Source organism: Leptidea sinapis, chromosome 41 (assembly GCF_905404315.1).
Source record: "Leptidea sinapis chromosome 41, ilLepSina1.1, whole genome shotgun sequence".
NCBI classification, from domain to species: Eukaryota; Metazoa; Arthropoda; class Insecta; order Lepidoptera; family Pieridae; genus Leptidea; species Leptidea sinapis.
Window position 1 is genome coordinate 4,418,398 of NC_066305.1, and position 23,560 is coordinate 4,441,957.

Sequence of the window (23,560 nt, forward strand, 5' to 3'; positions counted from 1 at the left end):
AATTTCCTAAATTAATTATAGATTTCGAATTTTTAATCGTGTTCTCCTCAATGACATTATTATTACATTAATATTATTATTATTCCTATGGGTTTATCCTACTGAATTCAACAACGTAAATCACTGTCACCTTCTCAGACACAATATCATTCCAACTAGAATTACCTCGTTAGCACGTATATAAATATACATTTCCTTAATAGAATTTATGTCATGTTATGTAATAAGCATTAGTACTGTTCTATTGGTTATTATATTGACTTTTACTTCGTATTTTGTTTAACCTTTTTCGCGCTACAATTATTTGACCACGTTAAGAAACTAGTTAATAACATACTTATTATAAAGTAGTCGAAGCACTTATAGCTGAAATCGCGACGGCCGCCTTCTTGAAGGTAGCTACTGAAAATCAGTGTTGGTTGATACCCAACTAGTATGCTGAGTAGCAAACCTTTTTGGGACAAAACACTGCAAACACCACCTTATTTTGTTGATATAGAATAAGTTACTACTTTAGTTTTTTTTCTTTGGTTCTTGATGTTTATTAGTTTTAATTAGATTAGGCATGTATATTATATTCGTAATTATTTAGATAGGTTTTCCATATTATTTTTTATTATATTTTGTAAATGTGTACTAGCTGTATTTGTAGTGTTTGTTCCAAATATATCTATCAAGTAGATCTTATACTTGACAGTGGGAGGCTCCTTTACAAAGGATACCGGATATGATAGATTATGGATACCACAACGGCTCCTATATCTGCCGTGAAGCAGTAATGTGTCAGCATTACTGTGTTTCGGCCTGAAGGGCGCCGTAGCTAATAAATTACTGGGCAAATGAGACTTAACATCTTATGTCTCAAGGTGACGAGCGCAAGAGAAGTGCCGGTCAGAATTTTTGGGTTTTTCAAGAATCCTGAGCGGCACTGCATTGTAATGGGCAGGGCGTATCAATTATCATCAGCTGACCGTTTTGCTCGTCGCGTTCCTTACTGTCATAAAAAACCTTACTTATTTACTTACTTACTAAACTGAAGTAGCTTGGTATGATATGAAACTAATAACTTTTTTCGACATTCATTCGAATGCTTACATACTAAAAATGTCAATTCTGAATCAAGGTTATGGCGCAGAATTGCGCCCGCAGTGTCTGATAATGTAGTTGCAAAAACAAGACGTGTGTCGCCGAATTGTTATATGAGTTCGTTGCCACCCGCCGGTCGGTCTTTGTACTCGAAGCCCTTTATTATTCTTGATTCTACATCGCCGCACCCTGCGCGTCGCGACGGTTTTCTTGTTGAAATGCTTCGTCATTGCTCGTATATACTATACAATTGATTTAAGTTGTCTTTAGTGTTAATTCCGCCAATATTTGTTTTTAAACAATTCGACGCGTGTCTCGCCTCTACACGAGGCATCCTCAGGACGTGTTGCCTCGCCAAAATCTGGCACGAGACTGACAATCAGTTAATTAACACTAAAGAAAACTTAAATCATTTGTATAATTATGGATTTCCGCAAAGTAACGCCTACTACAATAAATTTTTCGTATAAGTCGACATCTTTGACATACTACTAATATATTCTCATAGTAGTTTCATATTATAATAACTGCTCGCTATACATACTGACTACAATCAAGGTGCCTAACAGGTAGTCCTACATAGATAATCACCAGATTAATAATAATGCATATTAAAACGTATATAAAGTGGAACAAATATAAAAGTCAACCTACATGAAAATACATTTTTTTTCTTCTAATTTTAATTTTATACATATGTATATTAATTCTAACTGCATTTGACCTTATACTAAGGTTTAGTCTGTTATTATGTACAACAAACTGACAATTATTTTTTCCATATCGATAATTACTGCGTAGAAGTTTTTCAAAATAAACTTTAAGATCGTCACAGTAAGGTTGATGGTAAGAGAGCCAAGTGGGCATCACCAACCCACGGGTTAAATTGTAACCTAATGATACTAATATAATCTGGAAGAGGACCAACCTGAAACTTTGCCTAAATGAGGCATATCTATATCTGCTTTTCATCCACAAAAACCCACATATTAATTTCATCCACACAGTTTAAACACGATTCAGAGATGAAATGATTTGTATAACGATGAAGCTGTAAATGTTGATTTAAAAGAGTGGCAACGAGTTTCTTGCTACTTCTTCTCATTAAAGCCCAACCTTTTCCGAAGTGGTGGTAAATGTAAAAACAAAACAAAACTTTAGGCATTCACAAGCGTCATTTCCTTGACATCCATGAATAAAGTGATTTTGATTTGATTTGATTATATGTATGTATGTATGTATGACTAATGTTACGCTATGACGTGTAATTAACGTAATATGATTCCCTCGTTGTCGCCTCCAACGTGCTATTGTCGTTATGTTGACGCAATGCCCACGTGACTTCTGAGCCGTAACTTCGGAGTTCTGCTCCAAATACCGCACTCCCTTTGGTTGCTCAACTTGCCGTCTGGCGGACGTCTGTCAAGAATGTTTTATCTTTTAATTTCATCAAATTCAAATATTTTTATTCAAAATAGGATTTAAAATCACTTATTGAACGTCAAAAACTACCACCCATTCAGACCTGAGAAGAATGGGCGCAAGAAACTCAGCGGGCTTTTCTTTTAATATAAAATATGGATTACAATGTAATATCGTACAATAAACATTTATAATTAAAGAGCCTGAGGATGTTCGCTTTATTCCCAGTCCGTGGTGTCATTAAGAAAATCGTTTATGCTATAATAACCTTTCCCACACAAACGTTTTTTAACAATTATTTTAAATTTCGTAACACATTTGTTTTGTACATTTTCTGGGATCATATAGATATCATCATCGAGGTATGTTCACTTGATGATACACCATACAGTCAAAGTAAAATAATATATCGCGGGAATAGTATTTTCGCTTTTATAAGTTAAAACCTGGACTGAAAATGGACCTAATGCAGTGAAAGAAGTAGTAAGAGTAGCACAAAATTGTGGAAATTTTAAAACTTCTCACTTTAATAACAAGAATAGAAGGTAGTATTTACACAATAGAAGATTTGAGTAAAGATCCACACAATTAACTGATAAGTAAGAATTAAAATGTACTTAGACACAATCTACACCTATAAGAAACAAAAGTATATATTGTAAAATACCTATTATTGATTATGTACTTGTCAAAATGATTTTATAGATGCCGATATACTGTGACGTACAATTTTTTTCTCTTGCTAGGTATTTTAAAACAGAATATTGTGCCATATATTTTTACGAAGGTACGAAGTCTTTCATGTACGAGTCCTTACTACGAGTGACCTTAACGGTCAAATAAATTAAAATAACATTGGGGATATAACGATGGATCTTTTCCCTCGACGGAATCACGTGAAAATGAATGGCCGTTGAGTTTCTTGTATGTTCTTTTTACGAGGTCAACTTTTTCCGAACATATTGGAGTTAAATTTAGTAATTTAAAAGAAATATTTATAGTGACTATTCAAAGCGCTTAGTTAAGCATAATTGTATAAAGTTTATTTGACTTTGACTTTGAATACGTATAACATCATGTAGCGTCGAACATATAGCCTCCTATCAATATCTACCAATAAACACAAAAAATATCACAATGGAGGAACTCGGGGTAAATAGTACTTTCATAGCTGGAAGCATATTTTTTTAATGGTGTCTGTTTTCTTTACGAAATATTTTGCTGTTTTGACGAATGTATTAGCTTAGATTATAAGCTGTGAAATAGCACATAGATGCGTTGTGACACACTTTCACTGCACAGTAATCATTTTTCAATCAAATTTCGCGCGCTGATTGTCATGGAACTTGACAACGTGACACTGAGGCGGCGGGAAACGTATGTAGGCTTAAAAGGCCACATTGAAAGTGCTTCATTTCGCTTGGGCCTACTCACGTTCTGAGCCTTATTATTCTAAGATTAAAACTATAAGAATTTCAACTTACTCCCAAAAAAAATGTACTCAGATAAATATACAAATATGCTTCAATATACGAATCCAGTATATAAATAACGTCACTATACGGCCCACGGGTCCCGATGCGACAACTGATTCACCGCTCAGAATTCAATCCTTTTTGGTAAGTGGATTCTTTGACGCTGAGTAATCTGAGTATTCTTGAATCTATACTTAATATTATAATGAGTAAAGATTTGATCTTTAGTGGATTTGTTACGATTTAACTCAAAATATACTTGTTCTAAAATATAGATGTTTCACCATTAGAAAGCTGCGTCTTTACCGCGAAATCCATACCTAATTGGAACAATGTAATCCAATGTATTAAAATGTTGCCTATAAAAGATTTTTTGCGTGAGTTGCGAATACTATTGACGGCATATCGTTGTTCTATAATAACAATAATAGTACTCATGACAGCTCAAAAAAGTCCGCGATGGTATATATCAGTTTTTATATATATCAAATCAAATCATTAAAAATTATTTTATATTTGCACTCATTGCACTGTACAAATGCACATTTTCATTGTCACGATTCTAACTACCATTCTGTATGTATTTATATGTGGTTTCCTTGGTAGGTACCTACTTCTATATAAAATGATTATAATAGCATGAAACTTGCTATGGATTGATATGGATTTGGATGCGTTGGGCACTTTGACTTAAGGCGACACTAAATGCCAGCGACCTTGAGCGATATGAGTTCACGGCTGCCGCCATCTATGTAACAAAGCCAATATTTTCAAAATTCTTGGGTGGAAAACAGTTTATATGCTTACAATCCTCGTTATTCACTACTAATCTGAATAAATGAACCTACACAAAAAAGTACAAGCTATAAGCATAACTTTTCTGAGAGAAGTACCAAAAAAATGCGTCACACCATGCCAAAAAACTTATTTAACTTCAAAGAAAAGTGGTAGTTCAAAAAGGTTGGGCAGTGTTAACTATAACCAACAGCAAGCATTAGCAACCTATAAATAAGACTTAAGGATATGTGTAACAGGATTAAGTATAGTTCATAGCTCGAAATGCTATACTTTCACCACAAAACTTGTCTTAAAACACCATGTTTGCGTGTTTTCTGCTTACTCTTCGCCTTTAGTCAAAAATCAAGGCAAAAGTAAGTGAGCACTGAGAATATTAAGTCTCTCTACATAAATGCATGGACTGAAAGTTGCAATCCAATGCAAGGCAAATCCTTAACAGTTGTGAACACCACACACCATCCGAATTTATTTGTTAAATAACATTATTTACTGTAAAATGAATTTATTACCTTCATTTGAGGTATCAATTAATAAATCATTAACATCAGGTTCAATGTAGTACAACATTCTTTCAATGATTAAATGTAGATACATGACATTCAGTTTAAGTAATTATTTTATCAACATATTATTATTTATGTTCTGTCGTAAGTCAATATTTGATAAAGGATTGATAAATTTTATCATATCTGGACCACGCATATTGTGATGAATGACGAAGGGTTGACTTTAAAAGGAATGCTCTGCGTGCCTTATAATATATTCTATAATTTTACACGTATTCAATTTAGAAAAAAAAGATGTAAAAATTAGAAATCTTTTTGTTAACTTTTGTTCATATTTTTTTGTTACAGTTTTTATGATAGCTAGAGATATGCCATTGCGTTTCCTAAAGTACGTTAGAAAAACTACAAGAATCTTGTTCTACATTTTATGGACTATATGAATGAACTGTTATTTATTTTTAATTCAAATTTGGATTATGTTTATCATGTCAGAATCTTCGATCATTTTCCGCCATTTCAAGGTTTTTTCGAGGTTATAATAACTCTTCCATACTACATACTACTCTTCCGTACTATTGGTAGTTATACCAACTAAAAAGGCTGTTAATCCTGTTACAGCCAGATCTCCTATAAGAAAAATCTTATCGCTAGAAATGATGATTCCAGACCAGAACTTGGTGATTATCGTCGATATATAGGACATGCCCTAAATTAATTCCTATTTGCTGTCCCGATACGCAGATAAAAAGTACAGAAATATCATTCAACAAATGATTTTTTTTTAACAATTAATGAGCAAAAAACTTCACAAGTGTAGAAAATAAAGGCAACGTGGCCATCATCCTGGGTTAATGCTAAAACTATGACAGTGAGTGTTGTTTATTATGAATTAACTACGTAGTACGAAGTATTGTACCTACTTACTTTATTATGTATGCGATTACTTACCTATTTAAAGGTACGTGGCTTTTACAACATTTTTTAAATCAAGAGTGGTTAATGGTTCAGAATAACTCTGTAGGAAGGCCTAGCAGTAACCCGCCTAGGCAGTAATTTCATGAAAACCAGCGCTTCTCCTTCTTAACTTAGCTTTCTTCTTCTTCTATATGTGGAAGCTTGTAATTGGTATTTAGAATTATGTTTACTTGACCGATCTGGGATTCCAACCAGAAACATCATTTTGTGAATAAAAATAGTATTATTAAGCTTTATTTTATGCTAACATTTATCTTCGAGACACAAAAATATTAGTATGTGGCCCAAGCTCCATACAATGCTGGTCATTCTCCTTGCCCATGGAAACAGTGCGTGAATCCATAGATTATCTGTGGCCAGACAGAATAAACCAATGGGAACCAGTGTCCTTTGCACAGGATGCCGGCTAGATAATGGGTACCACAACGGCGCCTTTTTGTGCCGAGAAGCAGTGTGTAGGCATTATTGTGTTTCGGTCTGCAGGGCGCTGTAGCTAGTGAAATTACTGGGTAAATGAGACTTAACATCATATGTCTCAAGGTGACGAGCGCAATTGTTGTGAGATTCTGAGATTTTTATGTTTTTCAAGAATTTTGAGCGCCACTGCATTGAGATGGGCAGTGCGTATCAATTAGCATCATCAAAACGTCCTGCTCGTCTTTTTCCTTATTTTTATAAAAAGAGCCAATGTAAACTTAGCCGTTTTGAATTCAGTTCTTATTTATTTATTGCTGAGACTTCAATAAATAAATATCAATGCATTTTTATTTTACAGAAGAACTTATGGTACATACTAAGTAGGTATAGATTTTAAAGTTTTACCACAGAGTAGGGCTCGCTTACGTAATAAGTTTTACGAATCAAATTTAAATTGGACCTCTCGGTTTATCTATTTTTTGACAACTATATATCTATCTGTTTTCAGTTGTTTCTTTTTTCTTTGCCATCTTAATAGAATGTAGTAAAACGGTAAGGGACAGTTTTAATGGTATCTTTTATATGTGCTTCTAATCGCTCGAGACTTACCAAATCAGCGTGACGAGTACCCGAAAATATATTAATGACAATACCGGAAATATAACGCAAGCCAAGCTTCCCACAGATATACATTATGTATTGACATTACTGTTTATAGATCGTGTTCTGACCTTTGAAGCTTCCTAGTTTATTTTTTGTAGTTAAAACTCCGATATTAATTAACAGTGATGATGCATGAGTAACATTCGAACAACTTTCAAACTCAAATAATATTAATACTTAAAATATATTTATTACAGGCTTTAACTCGGCTATTTTGAATAGTAATGACATTTTTCTTTTCCCTACTAATATCTTCCCTTTCTTGGCGTGCGTCCGTGCAGAATGGGATGTTGCAATGCCAACTTAATGGCTGACAGGCTTGCCCTGCATGTTTCAGTATGACAACTCTCTGTAATCCCTACCTAAACATTTTATTGAGATCAAACCTTAACTTGCGAATGCAACGGTCAACTACTAGTTTTATATGAATAGATAGCCTGTGCAAAGCATAGGTCCAGCACATATGGCGTATTGCTGTCATCTCTGATCATTGGACCGCGTGCAAAGCATTGAGCTGCTCGAATTGTCGGGGATCGAGTGCTCCGTGAACGGCTAGATAACTTGGTGTTGCGTAGAGATGTCGTCTCATTGTATTTTTTCTATCGCATTTACTATGGGTAGTGTTCCGAAGTGCTGTTTGACCAGATTTCTATCGCTGAATTCATCGTTGCAATTTGTATAATCTGGCGTTCTTCTACAGTGCGGTTTTCTACTAACTTTCTGCAACGTGCAACCAAACTAAGGAATGAGCTTCCTTACGCGGTATTTCCGCCCAAAGAACGCATTGCTCCTGTGATCCCTCTGGTTTTGCAGAAGATTTGGGCGGGGGTGATCACTTATCGTTAAGTCCTCCTATTCCATAGAAAACAAACAATTTATTAAGAGTAGCATACAATATACCAATCGTATTCAAAGATGATATGTCACATATCCACTATGACGTCATCGTAAACATGATTGTTAACATTTCACGGTTCCTTAAAGGTTCTTTGTATAATTTAACTCACTTTTTTTTATACCGTAGAAAAGTTGCTGTGATGTCATAGGAAAAGGTGATAAATAAAAGGTAAATTTTATTCCAACTATTCACCTTGTCGAACATCGTTAACGTTATGACAATAGAACAGCGGTTGTCTTGGCCTAAGCATGAGAATGCTTAACGTGCCGTTATAAATTACAACGCTAAACTACTCGCTGATGTCAACAATAAAATTCTAGATTATTCTGTGTCTTTTGAAATATTCGAACAGATGCTTAAGAATACTGATTCGTTTTAATTTTAGACTCCTCGGCTCTGGGGGCGCGGCCGAAAGTAAGTAGGCAATAATTTCATCACACACGTATACGCAAATTTCGCCGCTTCGATAAGATAAAGATAGCCACTGTCAACCTCGTAAATGGATTTAGCGCGAGACCTTGTGTCTCTTTCACTTCTGTTTTCCCATTATGTGTGTTATTTATGAATTTGTTTACCATTTATAGTTTGAACTTTGCTATTGTCCCATTATAATGAAATTCAAAACATTAAGCTAAAACGGTTTTCTTTCCAATACCTTTCATTTTTAAAGTCTGACGTGTAGGGAATGCAATCCTATGTAGAAGCCTATTTTATTATTTAATCATATGATATTCTAAACAAATGGGCAGTCAATAGTTATTGTTTAAGCCGACATAAGTAGACACCTAAATAATAAAATAACAGTGTTTTAACATATTATAATTGACAAGTCAACTCATTTATTCTTTTATAATCTATAGGAGATTTGTACCTATGACTCACATCTCTGAAACCATAAGACTTAGAGACTTCATTAGTAAGAATATTCCTTTCGTCGAGTAGGGGTCAGTTGAGAACGGATTTTACCATAGAAATCTTAATAGTAAGTGCCTTATTATTAAGATTTCTATAGATTTTACGAAATTTCACGCAAGGAGGAATGCGGGGTTGCTGCTTAAATAATCCATTATATAATAAGAATTAATATTTCATATACCCTGATATTAAAGTTCTTCGATGATATGAAATCATTATAATATTTTCTCCAAAAAAAAGGTCGTGTAAAATATTTTTCAATAAATCTAGTAAACAATAAACGGAGTTACCTTAGAGTATTTTAGTTCTAAAAGTAAGAAAATACCATTCCAGATTGTATGTGATGTCTAGACTGAGTCTCCTTACCAAAGTCTAGACAAATAAAATTGGAAAACATTGAACTTAGATTAGACAGAATTATGTTTTGACACTCCCCTCTAGTCTTGATCGAATTACATTAAGAAGCTTTGTTCTCGAAGGCATTAGACATTTCTTGATATTGACTTATATATCTTTAACATTCTTCTCAATCGTTCACTCTTGTCAGAGTGGGCGTGGTTGCCAAGATGACGCAACATTAGTCGCCGTTGGTCTCCAGAGTTATGGGTCGCACTGCCTCCCTCGCGATGCTCCTTCACTTTTGACGGTTTGCAGCATTGCGGGAGCACTCCACAACAGGTGTCACTGTTTTGATAAGGTCCGTCCATCACTTGGGTGAGCGTCCTCTCGCTCTTTTCCCCTCCACCTTGCCCTGCACTATCAACCGCTCAATCGATCCTTCATTTCTGGAGATGTGACCAAAGAACTTCAGAATTCGTAGTTGCACAGTCGACGATAGCCTTTCTTTTATCTTCAGTTCTTTTAAGATGGAATTGTTGGTTCGGAAAGCCGTCCAAGGGATCTTCAGGAGTCGTCTCCAACACCACATCTCTAAGCCATCAATTTTGCGGCGGTCTTGAAGTCTAGGGGACCAGGTTTCAGCCCCGTAGAGGAAGATTGGAAACACGATACACCTCATAAGTCGAACCTTGGTGGTTTTGGTGATCCTTCTGTCCTTCCAGATCTTATTGAGCTTCTCTACCGCAGATCTGGTTATAGCACATCGCCTTCGGATTTCCAGCTCGCAACCTCCGGTATTGGAGATAGTAGAACCAAGATAGATATAAGATAAGAAGTTGGCACCACCTCACAGTTGGCAATGTGTTAAAATTCTACCCTGTTGTTATTTACGCGGTCTACTATCATCATCTTGGTTTTAACTCTGTTGATGGCCAGTCCGAATTCAAAGCTGGTTATTTCCAAACGTGTTAGTAGTTCTTCAATATCCTCCTTTGATTGGGCAAGTAGTGTAAGTGTCGTCCGCATATCTGAGATTACAAATTTTGCGCCCTCCAACAGATATGCCTTTATCCCAGTCCTCGAGAACAATCCGCATTATGTGCTCGGTGTAAATGTTAAATGGTAAAGGTGAAAGGATACACCCCTGTCGAACGCCACCCTCTGTTTTGAAATTTGTCGAGTCTATTTCGTCCACCCGAACAGCTGCTGTACCATCTATGCATAATCTTTTGACGAGTTGTATCAAATGCAGAGGTACTCCCATTTGTGATAGTACGTGCCAAAGTTTTGTCCATTTAACAGTATCAAATGCTTTCCGAAAATCAACAAAGCAGATGTATAGAGGGGTATTGAACTCCCTAGCTTTCTCTATGATTTGACGGATCACAAGTATTTGCTCTCGTGTTCCTCTACCTTTAACGAAACCAGCTTGTTCGGGTGCGATTTGATGTGACAAATAGACCTGAAGTCTTGTATTCAAGATGTGGAGTAGTACCTTGCTGGCATGGGATATAAGAGAAATCTGTCTATTGTTATTGCATTTTTTCGTAGAGCCTTTCTTATGCAGCGGAATGAATAAGGAATGTGACCATTCTATTGGCCAACACCCTGTTTCCCAAATTTTGCAGCAGATGGTGTGTAAGACCTCAACCCCCGTTTCTCCCATGGCCTTAAAAACTTCTATAGGCAAGTCATCAACTCCCACGGCCTTATTGCTCTTAAGACGCAGGACTGCAGCACGTACTTCATCTTTCAATATTGAAGGTTCTTGTTCATCAACACAAAATACCGCGCCGATGTCGTTCTGCACAGTGTTGCCATCGGAAAACTGTGATTTACAGTAATTCCTCCATATAGTAACAATTTCCTTTATTTCTGTTATTGTTACACCAACGGAGTTCTCTATGGCCCAGGTTTTCGGCTTAAACGTGCGAGTTAGAAAGCGTATCTTATTATGGAGATCCCTTGTTTCATACTTAATGGAGTGCTGTTCAAGTTCTTCACATATCTTTGCTAAAGCACTGTTTCGGTCGCGTCTACATTCAGCCTGTATCAAAGCACTTATTTTATTAAGTTCAGATACTGTTGCTCCACTGGCTTTCAAACTTCTACGTTCTTCCACTAGCTTCCATGTCTCTTTTGACATCCAATGCTGTCGTTTGGCGTTAGGATTTTGTGGTTGTGTCTCAGTAACTACCTCTTTGATAAATTTCTTTGCGGATAGCCATAAGGAATTGGGGTCCATTGAGTCCGTAGTTCCTGCCAGCCACGTGCTATGCTACTACTGTCAATAATCTGAAGCTGTCCCAATATACCCGATAAGTCATTCTTTTTGTCTTATATTGGGACTCGTGAATTGCAATTTCCATACAAACTTCTATCGTTGGTAAGCTATACGTCGTCCCATTGACAGACAGTGTGTACGGATAAGACGAGTTACCGTCGATAGGTTTATTGGATAGAAAAGTCAACGATAGTTACGATTTTTATCTCAAGTAAGAGATAGGCTGAATATTGGGAACGGCCGTAAGACTACTTGAGTTTTTTGATATAGCATATAAATTTGGGTTTGTGTTCGTACAAGTGTATATAACCTTATTGCATTTCCCCCTTATTCAGAATAGTCTGCTAACTTAAAGCATTGCTAATTCGCACTCTGTCTTCTTCTATTGACCTAAGTCAGAATGAGATAAAACACTCCTTAGCGGCTGTTTAAAGTGAGCGGACCATTTTGAATACGGGGGTTTATATTTTACACAGTGAAAGAAGCAGTGAAAAAGCTGATTAGAAAAAGTACGGTATCGGAAAATTGCAATCTAACAATACAATATAGAGCCGATGTGCTGTTAATAATGTGACCCAATTTCATGATTGAGCGCGCTAAAGTTATTACCAATTACTACGCGTGTTAGCCTCATATAAAATTTAATATACTTTTATGTATGTGCCCTACTTTAAGTGGATTACTGTATCACATAGATGTAACAATAGTAGGGCAATGTAATCGATTAAATAAATTTGTAACATACGAAAATATTGTGTTGTACAGTTTTCGTTCTGCCTTATAATAAACGCGATGTAAAGCTACTCCAAGATAAAAATTTGTTCTCCCTGTCATGTGATTCTGTAGTGATAATGACAAAATGTTTTAAATTTGGAATAACTTGATTTCGCGTTTATTAATAACACAGCTTAAGTTTATACATCTTAATTGACCGTGATAGCTACATGTCGAAAAAAGCGGCTATCTATTAGCCTCTATTTTCATTAACGCATGCACACGAAAACGAAGTGACTGAGGTATCGCGAGTGTAAGACGTTGCTGTTATGAGTTTCCTAACAGCAAGAAGTTCAATCCAAATGTATAATATATAAGGTATTTTATCTAAATAACAAACTTATAGTCATTATTTTCATACATGACCTAGAACATAATATGCATATTATCATACCAAATATATCTAGTTGATTATCAAATCAGACTTTAATGGAAAAATAATATTCGAAATAAGATACCAAAACCAATACGCGGGCGAACTGGCTTTCAAACTTGCTGCGGCTAATTGAGCAATCATTACTGAGAAGTCCTGTATTAGACAAGGTGAGTGATGCCATGATGCCAAGATCATCATCAACTTCATCAGCAACTTAAGTATTGAATTCCCCACAAAAGATTAATGGTGAACAATCGAATTACTTGGAAAAAGGAGCCTTTAATGATATACCGATGGATCCAAGTCGGGATCTGACGTTGGCTGTGGAGTCTTCGGAGAGTGCCCAAATTTGACAAATCTGTCAACGTGGGAAATCTTGCCTCCGTTTTCCAGTCGGAGCTATACGCCATAATAGAATGTGTGGAAGCCATCCTCAATAAAGGCTTCGTCTGTATTTATATCCACACAGATAGTAGACGGCTCTGTCGGCTATAGACTCAAACAGATAGGTCTCAAAACTTGTAGACAACTGCCGGACTGCACTGAATATTCTTTCTGAGAGGAATGAAGAGTGTCGATCGAATCAAAGTGTTACGATGGATTACAGGACATGCAGGGATCGAAGGCAATTAATGCGCTGACGAACTTGCAAGAATTTATGCTAAGACACTCAATTTGGCCCTGAACCCTTCTGTGGTGTCCCAAGGAGTCTTGTTAAATCAATCCTTGATACATCATGTTCACAAGAGTGCTTTAAACTCTGGGGCAACACTCCGAGCTTAACCCATTCAAAAATCCTAATCCAAGCCTTTAACAAGAAGGCTGCGCATGAGGTACTAATGCTAAGTAGGGAAAACTTACGATTTAGAGCCAGGACACCCACCTCTCAATCTCAGGCCTTATGCGTGTAAATTCTGTATTAGTGAAGATGAAACCCCGTGACACATTCCCTCTGAATGTGGTCCTTAAACGGTGCGTAAACGTAGCATCTCTTTGAGAAGTCCAATTCTTCAACTACTTGAGATACGTCAGCTCACTGCAAAGGTATAACAAGATTCATGAAAAGAATCAATCTTAGCGGTGAGCTATACTTAACAGTGGCTATCACAATAGATCACATTGGTCGCAGTAAAACAGGGCTGCACTGAACTGTACCAAAGCCACTTTACAAACCATAACCATAGTGTAACAGAATATACCGTTCCTATAGAGTATAGTGGTACATTCCTCTTCACCATTATACATCCAATAATTACTTTAAGCTTTTCCAAAGCAATCATCGTATGAACTATTTTCTTAGAACGGTTCGAGCCGTGAAAGTTAACAGTTGTAGTCTAGTAATAATAATTTTGTGCAATTATTGTAGTAAGCTGTGGAGACTCGATGCTTTAAGGCATAGTTACCTATTTGTATAATATAATTTCAAAGTAACGATCGTTTTAAATTTAAGCGATGTGGGAATTAGAACGATTTCACTTACCTACGTTTGTGAAAATCCCTGGTGTGTTGTGGTCAAAGAATTCTGGTGGGCAGCCCAGTACCAGCAGTTTTATTGATGTAGCTCGAAAATAATTTCGGATTGTTTTTTTATTAATAAATATATTATAAATAGAGGAATATGGTACAGAAGTGTCAATAGATGTGAAACTTTTTCCTTAGAAGTCAACGACAATTTGTACAAATAATACACACTCGAAATAATTGCAAAAATTACAATAGTTTCTTATGCATTAATCATAATTTAAAAATTTAACATAGTTTTCAATAAATATCTTTCCCAATAAAAAACTGGTACAAATAAATGTGTATTACTGTCGGTAAAATAACAGGTTTTTATGGCATACTTACTACTACTTACTTTTGTTTATCTTGCCTCAATACAATTTAGAATGTGCATTCTAATTGTCAAGGATATCTTTTCATAAATACTTATTTTAATTGTACGGAAATTCGTGTTTTTTCTTCACACTTTTTGTGCTTTGTATTTGTGCAGCAAACAAGATTTATTTGCTTTGTTGTTTTTTATTACAAGTCTCAATTTAATCTACGCTGTTTTGTGTCAATCTCGGAAAGTTAAATATTAATTATTATTTGCTTTCGTCAAGCACTTTCGGGAAGGGATTGATAAAAATGATTTTAATAGAAACATTGCAACCCTAATTGACGGTGTAAATATACATAAATATTGTTTTCGAGGTTGCTTTACTCGCAGCTGAGTGTAAGTTCCAGAGGTGACATATTTTCGAGCTGTCGAATTAAAAAATATATAAATCTGGTCGTGTCAAATATATAAATTTTTCATGTTTCTTTTATGCGTGAACGTTTTAGGAATTTATATAGGTTCAATTATCGCACCTAAGTAGGTACTTATACGCTGAGCCAATCAAGTTACAACTGTGACGCAAAATACTGTTCGCTCTCCAGCTTATATTAAATCAAAAAGCAGTTTCAAACTTGCAAATCTTTACTTTATATATTTCTGTATGAGTATGAGTTTTATGTGTGTCAATTTGTTGCAGGTGGTGGCCCGGCGAACCGACTTAAAGCTGATCGTGACCTCGGCCACGATGGACTCTTCGAAGTTCGCTACGTTCTTCGGTAATGTGCCCACCTTCACCATCCCCGGGCGCACCTTCCCTGTCGAGACATTCTACGCCAAAAACGTCTGCGAAGACTATGTCGATGGTGCTGTCAAACAGGTCAGTGATAAAACTTACTTTTCGAAAAAGCGCTGCAAAATAATGCTAATAATAGTCCATGATCGACGTGCCAGATTCTACTTCAAGTTATATAATATGAAACACGTTGCCAGCATAGATTTCAATTACTTTGCAAACTGACATTTTTTTAGATTTGGTTCACCATTCAATGGGTATAAATTTTCCGAGCAAAACCCTCATTCATTTTCTTAAGTACAAGTATAGACTACTTACTTACTATTAGCCTCTCTTAATTAAAGTGCGTATAAAATGAAGAGTAAATATTTACCCACCATATATATGTGAATCTTGAAACACAAGTAAAAGTGAATATCCAGAATGGTCTTCCACACTTTGCTTTGCAACATAATATGGGCGCTGGTCACTTATCTTATATCTACTGACTATCTTCAGAATTAATATTTATCAAAAATATATCAAAATCAATGATTTTATTTATTTATAATTCAGCGGAAGACAGTTCTACGTATTTATCTGGTACACCCGTGCTGAAGAAGGAAAAGAGGATAAACGCCCCGAATATTTATTAGAATTGGTTAGTTTTTGCATTCTAGTAACAAAAAAGCACGTTACTATTTGCGCACGTTGTTAATTTATTAGTAATTGTTTTGTTCGACAGCAGTGTCTTTTGTTATATGCGAATGGTCATACACGGGCAAAATAGAGTGGTCAGGACCGAAAGCTTCAAACCACATATAAAGACTGTACCTAAATTTCAATATTTTGTAAATAAGCATACATGGCTTGCTCGCGCAGTTGCTTCAAATATGAGCGGCCAGCAGTATGGGATTGTTAGATTGCGTTATACACCTGCAGTTGATTTGTCAACCGCTCAAACTGTCGAATTAGAATACTTTAAGTTTTTATAACGGGGCACTTGTAAACAATATAATAAAAAAATATGATTAAATTTTGAACTAACACCTTGCCAATGTTGTTAAATGTGTATGTTATTCATTTGTCATTTTTTTTTTACGATTTTTTATGAGTTTCGATGTCATTTACGTCAACAAGAAAGTTTTGATGGACTATGATTGGCCTTTAACGATGAAACTCCATCTCTTGCCACTGCTTAGAAAGGTCTTAATGAGTTTAACGTGGTCGCACTTATCTCACCGATGATCTGCGAGTGATCTGTGAGTGATCGCGGTGTATAAAAGAGACTTATTTTAAAAGATATAATAAAACTAATAACTTAATAGTTTACTTAGTTTTGATTTTCTAAGAACATTTAGTTTGACCCTCGTATGAATGCGCATGCTTCCAGTGTATGTCCACTTTGAATAACAGGATACTTTATTATACAGTCTATGATCAGGATGTACTTTTTTATTCCTTATTATCATTTAGAATAATATTTTAGGATATTGTTGAAAACATTCAGGCGTTTTATTATTACTAAATAAATTATGATGAATGATTTTACAATTAAATACTTTTTTCTAGACTTCTTGCATTCCTTGAAAGATCTGTTATCATGGCGCAATTTTGTGAGTATATTATGAAATCTATAAATCAATTTTAAGAGATATTCTATTGGGAAACATGAACATAGTTCTAGTGGTGATACATTGTTGAATAAATGCAGAAACTTGACACCCGAGTTCATCTGTATAGTTCTCTCAATATTTTGGTAAATACTGCCTCAAAACTTTTAACATATTGAATCAATTCTTCGGTAGGCATCTTCAAACGACCGTAAAAGCTGGAATTTTTATTGTAGCCTTCATATCTTAACCTAAGTCAGGAATGGATTTCAAAACTTTATCTAACTCTGGACACTGGTGTGCATTGGAGCATTTATACAGCAGATAACTTGAAATATAAATTAAAGAATTTTTGTTGGGTAAATCCAATCTGTAATCTGTACCTCCATTTAAATTCACTGCTGATGAGTGATCCGTTGTAATAATTTTTAATGGCATTAAGAAACATGTTGCAAAAATAATAATGAGGCAATTAGAGAACGGTGAATTTTTTAACAACATGCTTAAAAACAGCTTTGAAAAAATCCCGTCGGAATTGCATCGATGTAGGTTCCGTACATGAACAGGCCTTCCTAATGGAACATTGGTTTAAGCTGCTTGTGAGTAAATGAGCAAATTCTTTCTTGTTAAGTTCTTCCCATAAAATTTTCACTGTCTGAATGGTTATCTGAAAATTGACAAAAGAATGTACTTGTTTCGTTGTATCAAAGTCCGTTGGTTTTGTTACCGCTTTGATGGTTGCAAATATTAAAACCTTTTCCCGGTGATTACTGATTTGGATTGCAGTTTTATAGTTTCAATTGCATTTAGTTTTTGTAGAATTTAAAACGTCAAATAGGCTGTTCAATATCTGTATAAAATTGGCAGGTAGACGGGCTTCTTCTTCAATCTTGCCCAAATCGATGTACGTTTGATGTGCAACAGAAACCGTACGATTCAATATTTGTGTTGCATATTTGATGCGCACCTCTCGGAATTTGAAGGATTTATGTGAGCATTTGTAATTGGGAATAATCGTAAAGTTATTTTATATAACAAAAAAACTTCAAGTTTTCTTTTTCTAGTAGATCATGTCTACCAATCGTACAATATATAACAATAAAATTTTTGAAATACTTTTGTAAATGAAGTTGCCACCTGTCATGTTACCCATTATGTTCTAAATTCTAATCACGATAGGTTGAGCGAATTGGCCCGAAGGAAATATGGCAAACATATATTTTTAAAAGTCAGACCTATAACCATTCGACAAAAGCAAGATGTGTGTCCTCATTAACGACCCGCTATCGAAGGATAATGACCCAGAGAACGGGTGCCACGGCGCCTGCGTGAGGCCCCATTACGTGCTTGCAAATTATATAATTTTTTAACCCTTTACTTTATTTGAAAATAGCTCATTAGAAATCGATAGCTCATACAAATAATAAGATAAAATATTCAACACGTCATCTCGTAGATGAATTCATAAAAGAGTTTATCAAAACTTTTCCTGCGTCATTTATTGATATGACCAAAAGCAGTAAATGGATTCAAACATCAATATCTTATCGCCAATTCAGGACTGCGATTAAATATACAAATCAGCCGATATTTGCAAAAAAATGCAACTCAGCCGAATATAACCTTTATCTCGACTGGTGGGGTGTTGCATATACTTGCTGGCACGGTTTCGTTCCTGAATGGCTAACACGCCGTTAGGTTAAGACACCGTGCCGTGAACAAGCGCCCAACCCCTTTAAAAAACGATGTGCTTTTATTATTAATGCCATGATAAAGATCACCTTAACAATAACCTTAAAGTCACAAATCCATTAAATTAGATTAAAACTCACCTCGCGGGATCCGGCGGTAGCGCGAAAAACGTCTAACTTGGAATTATACTCGTCTTCATGCAGTATTTTATATTTCTCTTATTTGATTTCTTCTCTATTGCTGCAGTCTTTTAAATCTATAAGAATATGTGACGAGTTATCTTGAAATACCAGGGAATATATGAATTTGTGATTATAGGATGTGAATACTACGAAATGGATAAATAAAAATTTAAATTTGGTTAAGTATTAAGCGCGCAGTTTTTTGACATGAGTTTGAATAGTAATTACATTATTATGGCGACGAAGTATAACCCGGCTAAGTTTAAAGCGAACAGTTGCTTAAAGCGTAGTGGATTTCGACTGTCTCCATTTTTTATAAAATTATAGCCGTCATTTATCAATCTATTAATGACTGCACGTTTCATACAATCGCTTTTATAGAGAGTTTCGCTAAGCTAGACACCCTGTAAAAGCGAATTAGACCATCTGTGCGCGACGGACTGGCGGGGGGTTAGGAGATGAGAGGTTTCACTCGCCAGCCGCTACTCTAAGCCGAGCCTGACGTCAGCAAACAGTGAATAATAATTTAGAGTTACTAATGTGGTTCCACACAATCGCAGTTCGCTCGCCTGTCAGTTAATAGCAATTGACAAGTTTCTCTTTGGACATTAGGCTGAGGAACAATATGAAACCGTTTTTCTTGTGATGAAGTTCCATATATCTAGTGTTAATCATTTTTCGTCTACTAGAGAGTGTATGCTTTGTAGCACGCGGTGGTGATCACTTACCGTCAGATGAACCAATTTCCTATTATTCTATAAAAAACCTTCATTCTTGTATTTAACAAAAATTCGGTTAAATGAGATATAACATAACAACATATTATGACTCAAAAAATACACACGGCTTACTAAATACTTTTGTAAAATAATTTATATTTTTCATTTCGTGGCGGTCATTTTGATTTCGCCGTCCCACACGTCCCCACCCAACGCCGTTACACATTTAAATAAAATATTTTTTTGGATTTTTAAAACTAATGAATTAATTAAAAACTGCACTTTTCGGGTTCCGTAACCAAGTGGCAAAAAACGTAACCCTTAAGGATTCGTCTTGTCTGTCTGTCTGTATGTCCCGTCGTATGTCACAGCAACTTTTTTCCGAAACTATAAGAACTATACTGTTGAAACTTGGTAAATAGGTGTATTCTGTGAACCGCATTGAGATTTTCACAAAAAAATACAATATAAAAAAAAAACAAAACAATAAATTTTGCAGTGAACTCTTTCAGCAGGACTGACCTACTTTTATTTAAATTTCGCCATCTGAGTTTTTATTATTGTTGATACACCGGAATAGTAATAGACACTCTGTCAGCTGTTTATTTCAGTTTATGATACAGATAGTATTAGTACAATTAATTAGGTTTCCCATTGGTGACCCTTATAGTTTGGAAGAAGATAAAAATATACAAAAAAAATACCGACTTCACACAGGCATAATAAACTTCAAACGAATTCGATAGTACCATTTTAAATTTGGTTGTCATTATCATCTAACATGTATACACACTATAACACATTATACCTATTGGCTTATACATTGTTTTCCGGTTGTCAATGGTGTTTTTCAATAGATCCATTACAAAAAAATATAGTTAATGCTTATTTTGAATAATAATCAAGTGCTTATTTTGTTGTTTAAAAACCAAATACTAGCAAGTCAGTTGGTTAGCTAATGCTACGAGATAAAATATATTAAGACAGCATACTTCATTTCGAAGCAGCCATCGTACCAGTATTGCTTAAGTAACAGCTATTTATAAACGCAATTAAATCAGTTGCTAACAAACCAATGCGATTATCTCTCTTAACACGTGAGCAATAAACGCGCTATTGGTATAAATTATATTACTAGACTTGCATTGGGAATGCACGTCCGATGTCAACGAACTGTACACGGCCACTTTTGTTAGCTTATCCTAATATTTTCGTCTATTTAATTGGTTATGGTTTGGACCATAAAACAATAAACCATACCATACTTCTTATGACTATTTTACTCTACTTTCTAGAGAAGTTATGCTTTTTCAGTCCTTGCCTATATCCCATAACAAAATTTTATAAATACTGCTAAGTTCTGATAGTCATGCAACGCTTTTTATTGGCTATTGTTATGAAATAGCGCCCTTTAACAGAGTATATCATAGGCGGTACATCATTTAGCCGCACATTCTTTTTCTGGGGCCGTACCTTTATAATAAACTCCTTAAGGAAGACCTTGTCTGGAGGTCTAAACATGTACAAATGAATAAATTTCACACGAATGGCTCCTTTTCCAAGACTACGGTCATACAGAAGGATTTCTGGAGGTTTTGGTTGGTTAGCTCGCCTATTATACCGGGAACACCTTCTCGCATGCATGATTTGCACACACATTCTATACCACTCACGCATACACACACACACACATCTAGCTTTATTCCTTATAATCAGCGGTGGATTTACACTAGGGGCAGTTGGGGCAAGTGCCCAGGGCGGCGTATTATTTAGGGCGGCAAAATTTTGAAAGCGAAATATTTTTTTTAGTCTTATCAATTACTCAACGTTTAGATTGCGAAGATTTTATCGACCAATTCGCAATTCAAAAAGTCAGACGTGTTTGCCTGTTAAAAATTTATGTAATATAATTATGAGTCACCCTTAGTGCCAAATTTATAAATGTTAGAAAAAAACAAATGTTTATCCATGTTTTTAGAATATATATCATATAATAAAGTTTCTGCAATAAATTTGTTATTTTAGTTTTGAAAAATAAAATATATGAACTGTAAATTAAAGTAAAATTCCAGTATTGGGGCGGAATTTTTGCCGGTGCCCAGGGGCGGCATTAAGTTTAAATTTGGCCCTGCTTATAAAATATTATATAAAGTACCTACGTAGTTATTGTAACCAAAGCTTTTGCCCAAGAATTTCCTTTTTAGAGCTTTTTATTCGTTGCGTAAAGTGGAATCCTGGTGACCAGTAATACAGGTATTTTATTACCTACCACAGGCACCAGCTATCCACAACCAAAACGTTTGTGTCTCTTATTTTAAGCTAAGTCTGTGTAAAATTTTGGTTGTTATCAAAATAAAATAAATAAATAAAATTAAAAATAAAGATATTATTATGATTAATAATTTGTACGAGGGGTGGCTGATATAAAATCTACTTTGTTAAAGAAAGTTTTGAAAATCGAACTGGCCACTGCAAAATCATATTCTATATTTATTCCTTTTTCAAAATTATGACGCTTATTTTTTTTCGCTTGCTTTTGTTTTTTTGGCGCGGCTTTGATTTCACCATGTCGAAAGAAAATTGTAAAATGATGAAATTTGAGCATCGAGCAGTGATTAAATTCCTAAGTAAAGAAGGAAATACGCCTACGCAGATCAGAGAGCGCATGTTAAAGGTGTTTGGTGATTCAAGTCCTTCTGAATTCGTCATAAAGTTTTGGTCGAAGCAATTTAAACATGGCCGTGAGAGCCTGGAAGACGACCCACGTAGTGGAAGGCCAATTTCTGCTGTTACCGCAGATAATGTTGAAAAGGTGAAGAACCTGATTCTTGCAGATCGGCGAATCAAGCAGTGGGAGATAGCCAGAGATGTGGGCATTAGCAAGGAACGAGTTCATGAAATTATTCACGAACATTTGGGCATGTCCAAGGTGAGCGCGCGTTGGGTCCTTAGAATGTTGACCCCCTTTGACAAACAAAGGCGAGTAGAATGTTGTCAGGCATTTCTAGACCTGGTCAAAGGTAAAGAAGAAGAGACTATCACTCGAATTGTGACCTGTGATGAAACTTGGACTCGCCAGTGGGATCCGGAAAGCAAACAAGAGTCAATGCAATGGAAATTTAAAGGAGAAAAGCCGCCAAGGAAGTTCAAGGTTCGTCCGTCGGCTGGAAAACTGATGGCTACCGTATTTTGGGATGTCGAAGGGATTTTGATGATAGATTATTTGCCTAAAAATAAAACAATGAATGCTGAATATTATGCAAACTTGCTTGACCAGCTTCGTGAACAAATCAAAGAAAAGCGGAGAGGCAAACTCAGCAAAGGTGTTCTGATTTTACAAGACAATGCTCCTGTACACACAGCCTTAATGGCGAGGTCAGCCCTGAGCAAAAACGGCTTCACAGAAATTAACCATCCACCTTATAGTCCAGATCTGGCTCCCTGTGACTATTTCTTATTCAAAGATTTAAAGAAAAAATTGAGGGGTCGCAGATTTTCGACGGACGAAGAAATGAAGGAGGCTGTGACTGACCATTTTGACGAGCAAAATAAAAATTACTATTATAACGGCATGATGTCACTTATTTGCAAATGTCATAAGTGTATTTCACTTGCAGGAGACTATATAGAAAAATAAAAAAAAACTAGCCATCAAAGTCTTTTCTTTCATAGTTAGGTAGATTACTTATCAGCCTCCCCTCGTATGACCAGAAGTTCTATATAAGTGGTTATTATACATTAAAATATTGTAAAATCAAGTAAGAAGTATTTAAAAAAACACGGTTTTTTAAATTATATTTTTAAACAAAATTTATGAACGATGCGGGACACG

General features: G+C 35.5%; 1 protein-coding gene across 1 annotated transcript in view; it reads left to right on the forward strand.

The window, feature by feature from the left end:
• The window catches only part of LOC126976575 (pre-mRNA-splicing factor ATP-dependent RNA helicase PRP16), a 95,214-nt gene that overhangs the window by 55,045 nt on the left and 16,609 nt on the right, over nucleotides 1-23,560 (forward strand). Inside the window, exon 12 of the mRNA XM_050824963.1 lies at nucleotides 15,448-15,627. Within this exon, the coding sequence (XP_050680920.1) occupies nucleotides 15,448-15,627 (180 nt within the window). The remainder of the gene's footprint in view (nucleotides 1-15,447; nucleotides 15,628-23,560) is intronic.